Source organism: Chrysochloris asiatica, unplaced genomic scaffold (genome assembly GCF_000296735.1).
Source record: "Chrysochloris asiatica unplaced genomic scaffold, ChrAsi1.0 scaffold00003, whole genome shotgun sequence".
Lineage (NCBI taxonomy): Eukaryota > Metazoa > Chordata > Mammalia > Afrosoricida > Chrysochloridae > Chrysochloris > Chrysochloris asiatica.
This window is the reverse complement of record NW_006408521.1, coordinates 44248476-44261712: the sequence shown is the minus strand read 5'-3', so window position 1 is coordinate 44261712 and position 13237 is coordinate 44248476. Positions and strand designations below refer to the sequence as shown.

At 40.5% G+C, this 13237-nt stretch overlaps 1 protein-coding gene across 1 annotated transcript in view; it reads right to left on the bottom strand.

The window, feature by feature from the left end:
• The window catches only part of FAM160B1 (family with sequence similarity 160, member B1), a 46265-nt gene that overhangs the window by 4177 nt on the left and 28851 nt on the right, over positions 1-13237 (bottom strand). Inside the window, exons 14-15 of the mRNA XM_006831378.1 lie at positions 9760-9903; positions 185-325 (exon numbers count right to left, since the gene is read on the bottom strand). Of these exons, the coding sequence (XP_006831441.1) occupies positions 185-325; positions 9760-9903 (285 nt within the window). The remainder of the gene's footprint in view (positions 1-184; positions 326-9759; positions 9904-13237) is intronic.

Here is a 13237-nt window from a genome sequence, read left to right as displayed (position 1 = left end):
GGCCCCATATAGGTTTTCCTAAGAGCGGTTGGTGGGTATGAACCACCAACCTTGCATCATTTTTACTTTCAAGCAGCAGATATATTATTTTTCATTATGTGGCACTGTCTACATTCAATGCTTTAAAAATGTTAATTGGACAAGCTCAACCAGCCTAGAGAATATAACAAAACTATGAACTCACCCTGACAATCACAGAGAAGAGCGATCGGCAGCCAGAAGCAAGGTTCACGTAAGGATCCAAAAGGTACTCGTGAATGTGTGGATGAGGGAAGAGGGACAGTCTAGACAACACCGAGGTCACTTGGAGATTTACATCATATGGCTATGGAGAGATTAAAGGGAAAAAGACATCTGACAGTTTTTATAATGCACATAGTTACCTAGGCACTTAATTTACCATCTCAACGTTCCAAGGAAGGAGACTGCACCACAGCACTCCCCCTCCATCTGCTTCTCTGTAGCAAAAATATCTACAACTAAACTCGGCTCTAATCACCTTAGTCAAAGTATCATATAGTCTTTAGACTTTTAAAATGCATTTAAACATAGAGAAAACACTTTACAAAAATCAGGAATGAGTGTTGGATTTTGTCAAATGTCTTTCTGTGTCAATCGATAAGATCATGTGGTTCTTTTACTATTATTATTTTTTAATTTCTGTGGTTTGTTACATTGATTGCTTTTCTAATGTTGAACCATCCTTGCATGCCTGGTATGACGCTGATGAATTATTTTTTTCAATTCATCATTGGAAAAACAAATACGACAGTTACATAGTCAGAATTTTGGGTTTATGTAGGGTGTTTTCATTAATGAAATAGTTCTGCAGGTCATCAAAACTTCAAGTCTAATGCTGCCAGTCCAATTTTCATCTTTCTAATCACTATAGTCTCACAGATTTTACCCTTAATTTATTCATTCAAAATGTAGCTTTAAGCAACATAAATGAAAGGAGATGTGCAGTCTTAGTAAAGGAGAGTTTGAGAAGCATATGCTTTTTCTGGATGATATTTGCAATAGAATAACTCACTCAAAGACTCAATTTAATAGCAAACAACAAATTCACTTTATATGGTATTTCAGTCACAAAAGAAACATTAAGAAAAACTCTTATAACAATGCATTTGGTAAAGAATGGACAAAATAATTTAAAATACAACATTAAGTACAGAATTGCTCCAGACTCTTCACTGCGTGTAACTGAGAGTGTTGAACTCTGATGTGGCACTGTAGGATCAGCACTGGACTGCCAACCGCAAGGTGAGCAGTTCAAATCTACCAGCTGGCTCCTCAGAAGAGTCAGAGCCAACTGGACAGAACTTAACAACAGCAATAGCTGAGAGTCTGATGTTATTCAAAGGTGTTATTATGCAAATAAACCAACAAAATTTGGCTTCAAACAAGGATATACTATCACTTAAACTTTTTATTTTCTCTATGTGCCATTACTCTAAGTTTCAATGTTATTTTAACATAAGTCTATGACTTGGTTTAAGAAATTTAAGATTCACAGGATTATTTCTCAATTAAAGAGAAAATCAAAATAAACTCCAGGAAAGCAGAAATGGTTTCACTATTCTCTGAAATGGGTCTAGTTCTGTAAACAACTGTAAAACAACTGACCTTTTTGGAAGTTGCCAACAGTAAGTGTTCATACCTCCTACTTGGGGCTGCTGTTAAGTGCTGTTGAGTTGGTTCTTACTCATAAAGACCCTATTATAGGGTGGCCGAGGAGCAGCTGGTAGGTTTGAACCACTGACCTTGCAGTTCAAACTGACCTTTCAGTGTAGTGCTTATACTACAGCACCACACCAGGATGCCATCTACTACTTGGGATCCCTTTATTTTCACTATATATATATATATATATATATTCACCTGTTATCAGGTGCCATTGGGATGGTTCTGACCCACAGCAACAGAAGGAAATACTGCCCAGTCCTGCACTATCCTCACAACTGCTGCTACGCTTCAGCCCCTTGTTAGTGCCCATCCATCTAGTTGGGGGGCTCCCTCTTTCTTGCTATCCCTCCAAGCATCATGTCCTTCTCCAGGGATTGGTCACTCCTGATAATATGTTGACGTATGGGAGTCAACGTCTGGCCATCCTACCTTTTAAAGAGCACTCTGGTCGCACTTCTTCCAACACAGATTTGTTCTTCTGGCAGTCGTGGTACCTTTAATATTCCTCTCTAATGCCATAACTCAAATGCATCAATTCTTTTAGTCTTCCTTATTCACTATCCAACTTTCACATGTATGTGAGACTACTGACAATACCATGGCTTGGGTCAGATGTACTTTAGTCCTCAAATTGACGTCTTTGCTCTTGAACACTTCAAAGAGGTCTTGTGCAGCAGACTCGCCTAATGCAATAAATACATCGCTTGATTTCTTGACTGCAGCTTTCATGAGTGCTGGTAGTGGATAGAAGCAAAATTAAGTCTTTGACAACTTCAAACTTTTCTCCATTTATCATTATATTATTTATTGGTCCAGTGGTGAGGATTTTTGTTTTCTTTACATTGAGGTACAATCCATACTGAAGGCTGTGCTCTTTGATTGTCATCCATATTTGAAGTCCTCTTCACTTTCAGCAAGCAAGTCTGCATCATCTGCTTATCACAGGTTGTTAATGAGTCTTCCTCCAATCCTCATGCCACGTTTTTCTTCATATAAAAGTGTCTCTGATTATTTGCTCAGCATATAGATTGACTGAATAAGTATGGTGAAATAATACAACCCTGGCACACACCTTAGCTAATTTTAAATGATTCAGTGTCCTCTTGTTGTGTTCAAATAACTGGTTCTTGGTCTATGTACAGGTTCCTCATGAACACAAATAAGTGTCCTGGAATACTCATACTTCACAATGTTGTCAATAGCTTGCATGATCCACAAAACTGAAAGCCTTCGCATAGTCAATAAAGCACAGGTAAACATCTTTCTGGTATTCTCTGCTTTCAGCTAAGATCCATCTGACATCAGTAATGATATCCCTCATTCCACATCCTCTTCTGAAGCCAGCTTGAACCTCTGATAGTTCCTTGTCAGTGTAATGTTGTAACTGTTTTTAAACTATCTTTAGCAAAATCTTATTGCATGTGATATTAATGATATTGTCTGTTGATTTCTGCATTCCGCCAGGTCACCTCTCTTTGGAATGGGCACAAATATGGATCTTTTCCAATGAATTGGCCAGTTTCTTTTTTACAAATTACTTGGCATAGATAAGCAAGTGCTATGCCTAGGTTTCAATTTGTTGAACAATTTCAATTTGTATTCCATCATTTCCCAGAGTCTTGTTCTTTGCACCGTACCTTCAGTGTACCTTGAACCACTTCTTGAAATGGATGAACATTGATCATTTCTTTTTGGTACACTGAGTCTGTGTATCCTTTCCTTCTTCTTTTGATGCTTTCTGCAACCTTCAATATTTCTCCCAAAGAATCTTACAGAATTGCAAGTCGAAGCTTGAATTTTTTCCTCAGTTCTTTCAGTTTGAGAACTGCTGAGAATGTTCTTCCCTTTTGGTTTTCTAACTCCAGATCTTTGCAGATTTCATTATAATATTCTACTTTGCAATTTTCTGTTCAGCCCTTTAATCTTCTTGTTTCCTCTGTCTGCTTTAGCATCACTATGCTGAGAGCATGATGCCCTTCTCCAGGGACTGGTCCCTACTGACAACATGTCCAAAGCACAGGAGACTGCAATCATGACGATTCCATTTCCCACTTTCCCTTGTACAAGAGCAGAAGTCCAGGCTGGTGAGGAGGGGACATCTGAGGAGGCAGTCTCACCAGGGTGGACAGGAACAACAGTCCAGATTGCAGACCTGGCCCCTGGAGCCAGCATGCAGGAGGTTGGGGAAGACTAGTCCCTATGAAGAAAGCTTTCTTGTACATCAGAACCACCTAGAAAGCTTGTCCAGAAGTTTCTGCTAAGGCCTGTCTGTTCCATCATATATGATTCAAGGCTCAGGAGACTGAGGGGTTTTGAGAAACTTGCTGGGGGTCTGCAATTCATCCCATACTTGCTTGGTATCAGGTGGTATTACGCACAGCCTCCTCACTGAAGCCTTTTAGTAACCCTCTGAGGAAGATGGTGCCACCCCATTTTACAGACGAAGAGCTGAGGCTCAGGAGGTCAAGTTAGTATCTGAAGTCTCACAGCTGATCAGTGATGGAGCCTGGACTGCAAGCCAGGAGGTGGGATGAGGTTTGATACCAGGAACAGGTCAAATCCTTCATTACCGGGCCTGCTGCCAAAGGTCAGCACAGAAGCAGACACAAGCCATTTGCTTTAGCATCTCTAAGCTGGAGAGCATGTTTTAGGGTCTCTGCTGACAGCCATTTTGGTCTTTTGCTTACTTGTCTTCTTAATGACCTTTTTGAAGGAGATAATTCTCTGACATACGTGACTCATTTTTTGGCCTGAGTGCACATTGAATCAAAAGTGAATTTTGAGGCAAACGTTGACTTGAAGGCATACTCATGTCACCAGAACTCAAGCTCAAGCCTTCTACTCAAAGCTAACTAGGCCAATGGTCTACCTAAGATCTCCATGAAATCTTCAGTTTGCTATTTTCTGAAATATCTAGTAACATTTGCACTTAGTCATTTGTTTATCTTAAGATATTTTAAATGACTTATTTCATTTACTTATTATAAGTAAATCTAGGGAGAAAGTCAGAACAAATAATATCAACTTCACTTTGTTGTTGTTAAATGCTGTTGTGTTGGTTCTGACTCATGGTGACCCAGTATAGGATTTCCGAAGCTTTAAATCCCTGAGGGAGCAGAAAGTCTCATCTTTCTCTAGCAGAGCAGGTGGTGACCTTGAACCGCTGACCTTGTGGTTTGCAGTCCAGTGCTTATCATTCGGAGCTACCTCATCCCAACTTCACTTTACCAGCATCAAAATGAGACAACTGGCTAACTAACTTACTCAGGTTCAAATTGTTCAGTATCTGGGTGGGAACAAGAACTTGGCTCTCCTGACATTTTTTACATTTGCTATGGATTTGACATTTTACTATCTGAAATCACTAGTTACAAGCAATACTAAATGTTTTTGCTATGAAGTCTTGTTAAGCTAACATGTGACAATATAATGTTGTTGACAAGTGTCGTTGAGTTGACTCCAATGCATAGTGATTCTGTATAGGGTTCCTGAGTAATGGCTGATGAGTTTGAACTGCCGACCTTGTAGTTCAAACCGACCGTGTAGTCCTGCCCTTACCTCTACTGCATTATAGCAGGACTCCACAATACAGTTGTACAATTTCAATTACACCTGCAGAAATTAACTAATTTATTCATCCCACTGCCATTGAGTCCATTCTGAGCCATCACAACCCTACAGGGCCGAGTAAAATTGCTCCACAGGATTTCTGGAACTGGAAATCGTTATGGGAACAGTCTCATCTTTTTCCCAGAGTGGTTGGTGGGTTTGAACCGCCAGCCTTGTGGTTAGCCCAGCATTTAACCCATGGTACCACCTGGGATTCTTTAATTAGCTGCCGTAAATGCTTAATCTCTGCCTGGTTACCCTGGTCCTGTCAAGGATTATAGAAAAGCAAGCAAATGTTATCACCAGCAGAAACATTTAGGGAAGAAAGAAATTAAAACAAGAGCAAACACGCTTAGTACACAGACGCACACATTATCTTTGAGATTGGAATAAAACATTCTTAGCAAAAAAGGTTTGAAAAAGACAAAGATTTTTAAAGACAACTGAACTAAGGCTGGGCTCTTCGGCCTACAAACTGTATATAAATCATGTAACTGAGATGAAGGGTCTCTGATTTATAAAGTAAGAGGACTAGGGCTCTGTATTGGCAGGAAGACATCACATAACTGAGATTCAAGATCTCAGATTCCTAAGAAAGAACAGGAGGAATGCACCTTGCCTTTTAGACAGAGTTACAGGAAGAATGACTGATTATGACACTGTGCTGTGAAATGCTATTTGGTGAAATATAAAAAAAGAATTTTAAGCATTTCACTATATTCTGTCCTCTGTGTCTACTTTTATGTCAGCACTCAATAAACTAAAGGATTTAAAAAAAAAAGCCAAAGTATAATGGAACTTCAGAGAGTATCTTTCAATTCAATTCAAAACCTACTTTTAAAATGAAGCCCAAAAAGGAATCCCAAAGCACTAAACGTTTAACATAAACCACCCTCTCCTCCACCTCACACACACACAAACAAAAAAAGGAAGAAACCCCCATCCTCAGGAAGGAAATAATGTTTGCACTATTTTCAGTAACACCAATCAAGATTTGCACAACCCAGAGAAAATGAAAAAGATTTCCTAAAATATTAGTAATAAATACTTCCCTACAAAACGTGCACAGAATTGACTGGATCCCTCTTGAAGCAGGGTACAGGGCAGTTAGCACTGAAGGAGAGCAAACCACTGGCTAGGACTATAAACCACCAATTTTATCTTTTTAATTCTGAAAATTGTGCAAACAAGAGGTACATTTAAAATCAACTGACATGCAAAACTGCACGCATCATGCCAGGGCACTGAGCTTGCGAGTGTCTCTCTCAGCACTGCGCAGAAGGAACTGCGAGGCCGGCTGGTGTGTGCCATTTGCGATTCATTCAGTCTACATTTTCCCACTCGTGAGTAGAAAACCAGTTTAAAGTGAAAAACTACAGAGGGAAAGAGTACTGTCAGAGAAAGCTAATGAAAATGTTTTCCTTCCAGTCAACGGTACCGTTGCAGAAAAAAGAAGGGCTAATGTAAGTGATGAAGGAGCCCTGGGAGCATAGTGGGCTACTAAGCAGCAGTCTGAACCCAGCAGCCACTCCATGGGAGAAAGATGAGGCTTTCTGCTTCCATAAAGATTTACAGCCTCAGAAACCCTGTGCAGGGTCACTACGAGTCAGAACCGACTCCACAGTATGTAACAGCAAACAGCAATACCCAGTGGTGGAATATGACACTCCAAATTTAGTAATTCATCATCTATCACAAATTAAATGGGAAAATCAAGAATGAAAACCATCATGAACTCTTTCTGTGCTAAAGAAAAGGGAAAGGTACAGATAGGAACACAATATTGCTCTTACTCAAATTTCTGATGATTACTAATTGATACTGATTGTTAGTATCACCTTCATTAGATTCAAACTAAGTCTAGTAAAGCAGTACAAAAACAAAAACTGGTAAATCATGGATTTTCTAGAAGGTTAACTCATCCACAGCGTCTAAACCATAATACCTACACTGTTGCCATACACTGTGGAGTTGGTTTCTATTCACATCAAAACAAATAACCCCTCTGCCGTTTAGTGACCCTATAATAAGACATGCACTGGACTGAAAGGTCGGTTTGAAGTGCAAGGTCAGCAGTTCAAACTCACCAGCCACTCCTCAGAAACCCTTAACAGACCCAACATGGGGCAGATCAGAACTACCCCATAAGGTTTCTGAAGCTGTAATCTGGTTATTGACGATGACCTGCTTATGGAGTACTTTACTGTCATAACCCCATACTGGCATAAATACTAACAAACTAAAGAAGAACTAGTATTTGAATACATAATTTAAAATTAATTCCCACTTCCTGTTGTTGTTAGGTGCTGCTGAGTCTGTTTCAACTCATAGTGACCCAAAGCACAACACATTGAAACATTGCCCAGTCCCATGGCATCCTCACAATTGTTGCTGTTTGAATTCATTATTGCTGTCACTGTGTCAAGCCATCTTACTGGGGTGGGGGGTGGGGGCTTCCTTCCTCTAACAAGTACTCTGTTCTTCTCCAGGGACTGGTTCCTCCCGACAACATGTCCAAATTACAAGAGACAAAGTCTTGCTTCTAAGAAGCTTTCTGACTATACTTCTTCCAAGATAGATTGGTTGTTCTTCTGGTCTTCTGTTATTCCCCTCCAACACCATAACTCAAATGCATCAATTCCTTATTCAGTGTCCTACTCTCACATGCACATGAGCCTATTGAAAATACCATGGTTGGGTCAGGCACACCTTAGTCCTCAAACTAACATCTTTAACACTTTTAAGAGGTCTTTAGCAGCAGATTTGCCTAATGTACTGTAGTGTTTGATGATCTGATTGCTGCTTCCATGAGTGTCCATGGTGGATACAAGTAAAATGAAGTCTTTGACAACTTCCATCTTTCCTCCATTTATCATGATGTTATTGATTGGTTCTGTTGTGAGGATTTTCCTTTTCTTTACATTGAGGTGCAATCCATACTGAAGGCTGTAGACTTTGATTTTCATCAGTAAGTATTTTAAGTCCTATTTGCTTCCAGAAAGCATGGTTGTATCATCTGCAAATTGCAGGTTGTTAATGAGTCTTCCTCCAGTCCTGAAGCCTCATTCTTCTTCATGTAATACACTTCTTGGATCATTTGCTCAGCATACAAATTGAATAAGTACGGTAAAAGGATACAACACTGATGCACACCTTTCCTGATTTTATATCATTCAGCATGCCCTTGTTCTGTTCAAACAACTGCCTCTTCATTTCTGTACAGGTTCCTCATGAGCACAATTAAGCATTCTGGAATACCCGATCTTTGTATGGTTATTCATAGTTTGCTATGATCCACATAGTTGAATGCCTTAGCACAGTGAATAAAACACGAGTAAACGTTTCTCTGCCTTCAGCCAAGATGCATCTGACGTCAGCAATGATACCCCTCATTCCACAGCTCCTTCTGAATCTGGCTTGGATTTCTGACAGCTCCCTGTCGATGTACTGCTGTAACCAATTCCAAACTGGTTCACTCACGGTCATCTCTGTGTTGAAGCAAATATTGTCCGGAACCATTTTCTTTCACATGTAGATTCCAAGAGAAGGAGGGAGGGAGTCCATAACCCCAAATGCATTTCCTAGTAAACCCACCACTGCTGAGTGGATTCCAACTCCTAGTCACGCAGGAGAACTGATCCTTAGGGTTTCTGAGCCTGTAATCTTTGCAAGAGCAGAAATTTTCATTTCTTCCAAAGAGCAGCTGACAGGTTTGAACTGCTAACCTTGTGGTTAGCAGCCCATGCTTAACCCGCTTTGGCATCATAGAGCAACAGATTAGCTAACGGTGATGGTAACCCATCTCTGAATAGACAAATCAACCTTTTGGTTTTGTTTGTATTTTAATTTTACTTCCCCTTTATGATGAAGATGAGTGTCACTCACGGGTTCTTCGTCTGAAGATGGTTAGTCTAATACTCGGTTCTGTAGCTGTAACAGCTGGTGTGGTGCTGTGGGTTAATGTGACAGACTGCTAAAGCCGTCTGAACTGCAAGGTTGGTGGTTCAAGCTCACCAGCTGCTCCTTGGAAACCCTATACAGGGTCATTATGGGTCAGAACCGACTCGACAGCGCTTAACAACAACAACAAAGAGTCCATTTGAAATGACATTTAAGGCCTTCTGAATTGAACTTACAAAGCTTTACTGCATCTACTGTTAGCCATCAAAGGAAAGCACTGTAGCCATCTCCTATAATTGCAAAGGACAGGAAGACAAGGGCCTGTGACAAGAAGAGAAACAACACAATTCTCTAACAGCTGCCAGGCTCGGTAAATGCTCTCAATACACTCAGTGTAGCGGGAACCCAGCAGGTGTTGGGATTGTTTTTATGGAGGAGTACTCGAGTGCAAGAACAAGGAAAGCAATAAGGCTATTTTATTGCAGCTCTAAACTAAGGCTGGCAATGAGCCCCTGATGAATGGTAACTAAATGAGAGAAAACTGAGGATCTAAAAACGTATTACCTGATCAAGAATTCTTCCCATTCTGTCAAATAACACTTTCAAAAAATGGCCTTCAAAGAAAGCTGCTTCTAAATGGCACTTTTCCAACGCTTTGGGAGACCCCGGCCATTCCCACCGTAAACAGATAGCACAGTAATCCCGGAACTAGGAGAAAAAGCATTTAAATCATTAAAGAGCGAACAAAAAACAAATCAGATGAAACAGAAATGATTTCCCCAGGTAGTCAAATATAAAGCTTTTAAATGCAGACTGTGTACCATGTGTGAAGCACCTTAGGAAGGGGAGAGAGGTGGATCAGAGGAAGCCCTTCAGCAGTAGCCAACAGGATACCTCAATGGAAAAGGGTAGTATTTTAACTTGACCATCTTTACCCTTTCCTGGGGAGAATGGTAACCCCTCTTACTTATTTCCAACTCAGATTTAAAGTACATTTAAAAGCATAGGCAATCCTAGTCAAGTTTATCCTCAAACGTGGACCTATAATAGAAGAACAGATCCACAGGACTGAGGAGGCTGGTTGGACTCTCCTATAATGTGCTTACATTAGGTGTGTCCTCGTTCTAGGAGAAAACAGTGCTGCTCCAAGCACTGCCTTCCACGCTGTTTGCTACCCTCTACAATGGGATGAGCAGCCTGTATTTTGTGTATCGTCTTTTTTTTTCTAGTAACTGATTTTGATAGTATTTTACAGAAGTTACAGGTTTGTGACCAGATTTGAAATAATAAAACAACTGGTCCTTCACCACAGATCATGGATAAACAATAATTTTTATGAGGAAATGAATATCTCATAAAACTAAAAATGAATTTTAAAAGTCTCCTCAAATAAGTAATTCACTTGAGTCTTCCTCTTTTTCACTGACACTCCATTTATCAAACGTGATATCCTTTTCCAGGGACTGGTCTCTCCTGATAACAAGGCTGAAATAGGTTAAGACAAAGTCTCACCATCCTCAATTCTAAGGGATAGTCCGGCTATACTTCTTCCAAGACAGACTTGTTTTTCTGACAGTCCATGGTACTGTTTTTTTTTTTTTTTAACCAACACCATCATTAAAATGCATGGATGCTTCTACTGTTCAGCTTTCACATGGATATGAGGCCACTGAAAATACCATGGCTGGGATCAGGTCCACCTTAGTCCTCAAAGTGGCAGTCTTGCTTGAAAGCACTTTAAAGAAGTCTTTTGCAACAGATTTGCCCAGTGGAGTATGTTGTTTGGTTTCTTGACTGCTGCTTCCTGAGCAATGTGGATTCAAGCAAAATGAAAGTCTTTGACCACAAAATCTTTCTCTATTGATCAGGATGTCATTTATTGGTCCAGTTGTGAGGACTCTTGCTTTCTTTACACTGAGGTGCAATCCATAGTGAAGTATGGATTTCAATTCCTCTTGGCTTCAACAAGCAAGGCTGAGTCTTCCTCCAATCCTGATGCTGCATTCTCTTTATCTAGTTTAGTTTCTTGGCTCACTTGCTCAGCATGCAGATTGAATAGGTATGGTGAAAGAAAAAAACCTTGATCACATCGTTAAGCCATGTAGCATCCCCTTGTTTTACTGGTCTACATACACGTTCTGCAAGAGCAAAATGAAGCCTTCTGGAATTCCCATTCTTTGCAACGTTATTCACAATTTGTCATGATCCACACAAACTCCTTTGCAAAGTCATAAAACACAGGCAAAAATCTTTATGATATTCTCTGCTTTTACCAAGATCCTTCTGACATCAGCAGTGATATCCCTTATTCCACGTAGTTTTCTGGATCCAGTGAATTTCTGGCAGTTCCCCTGTCAGATAGCGTTGCAACTGTTTTTAAATTATCTTCAGCAAAATTTTACTTGCATGAATATTCCCATTATTATTACATGCAAGTACAATTTTGTTGAAGAGAATTTAATGATGGAGTCCTTGGTGTGGCACTGTAGGATAAGCAAGGTCAGTTTGAACCACAAGGATGGTGGTTGAAACTCATCCAGTATCTCCTCGGAAACCCTAGACAGGGTCTCTATGGAACCGGCTACATAGCACTTAACAACAACAACAACAGTAATGATATTGTTTAATAATTTCCACATTCTTTTGGATCACCTTTCTTTGGAGTAGGAATGGGTGTTTTCCAGTCACTTGCTTGGTCTTCTAAATTCCTTGGCAGAAATCAATGAGTGCTTCTAGGATTGCATCTGTTTAGTAACACATCTCAACGGGCATTCTGTGACTTCCAGGGGCCCCGGCGTGCAGTGAGGTAAGCACTGGGCTGCTAACTGCAAGGCTGGTGGTTCAAACACAGCCAGAGCTGGATGGGAAAAAGCTGAGGGAGGGTGTTTGTTTCCCTAAAGCTTTCTCTCTGTGGACACCCTATGGAGCACATCTCCTCTGTCCTGCAGGTGCACTAGGAGTTAGAACTGACTCCATGGCAGCAGGACTGGTTTTTCAAGTCACGTGCTTGCTGTGCAGCTTGGACTTCTTCCTCCAATCCCGCTGCTCGTGATCATGTGCTACCCCTTCGGAAATGGTTGGTTGTCGGCCAATTGTTTTTGGTACAGTAACTCTGTAAACAGTAACTCTGGACTCCTAGTGTGGCACTGTGGGATGAGCACTGGACTGCAAACGACAAGGTTGGCAGTTCAAAGCCACCAGCTGCTCCTCAGAAATCCTATACAGGGGTGGCTGAGTTGGAAGCCACTCAGAACAACAACTCTGTATTCCTTCCCATCTTCTTTTGCTGCTTCCTACTTCATTCAATATTTGGCCAATGTGGTTTTTGTTATCAAAGTGCTGTCAAGTTAGTTCCAACTCACAGGGTCCTCCCAGGGTTTCTGAGGAGCAGCTGGTGGGTTTGAACCACTGACTTGGTGGTTAGCAGTCCAATGCTTACTCTACAATACTATACCATGATTCCATTTTGCCTATAAAATTCTTCAATATTGCAAGGTCGTGGCTTGAATCGTTTCCCTCAGTTCTTTCAGCGTGAGAAATGCGGAGCGTGTTCTTCCCTCGTGGCTCTTCAACTGCTGGTCTTTGCACATTTCATTAGAAGACTTTTCTTTGTCTTCTTGAGCTGCCCTGTGAAACCTCCTGTTCAGCTTTTTCAGTTTATACTTTTTCTATTCACGTTAGCTATCCAGTGTTCAAGAACAAATTTTAGACTCTCTTCTGACATCCATTTTGGTCTTATTTCCCCCTGAAATTTTAATGATGTTTTGCTTACTTCACTTCACATATAACGTCCTTGATGTCATCACACAACATAATTGTCTGGTCTCCAATTTGAGAGGTCTCTAAATTCAGGAGGGACATACTCAAGGTCATACTTTGGCCCCGTTGACTTGTTTTAACTTTTTTTAGCTTCAACTTCAACTTGCATATGAGCAACTGATAAGTTTGTTCTGCAGTTGGTCCTGGCCACTTCTCCACTTTCTCTTTCCAGAAGCAGTCAATTTTATTCCTGTGTATTCCATTTGATGAGGTCCATGTGTAT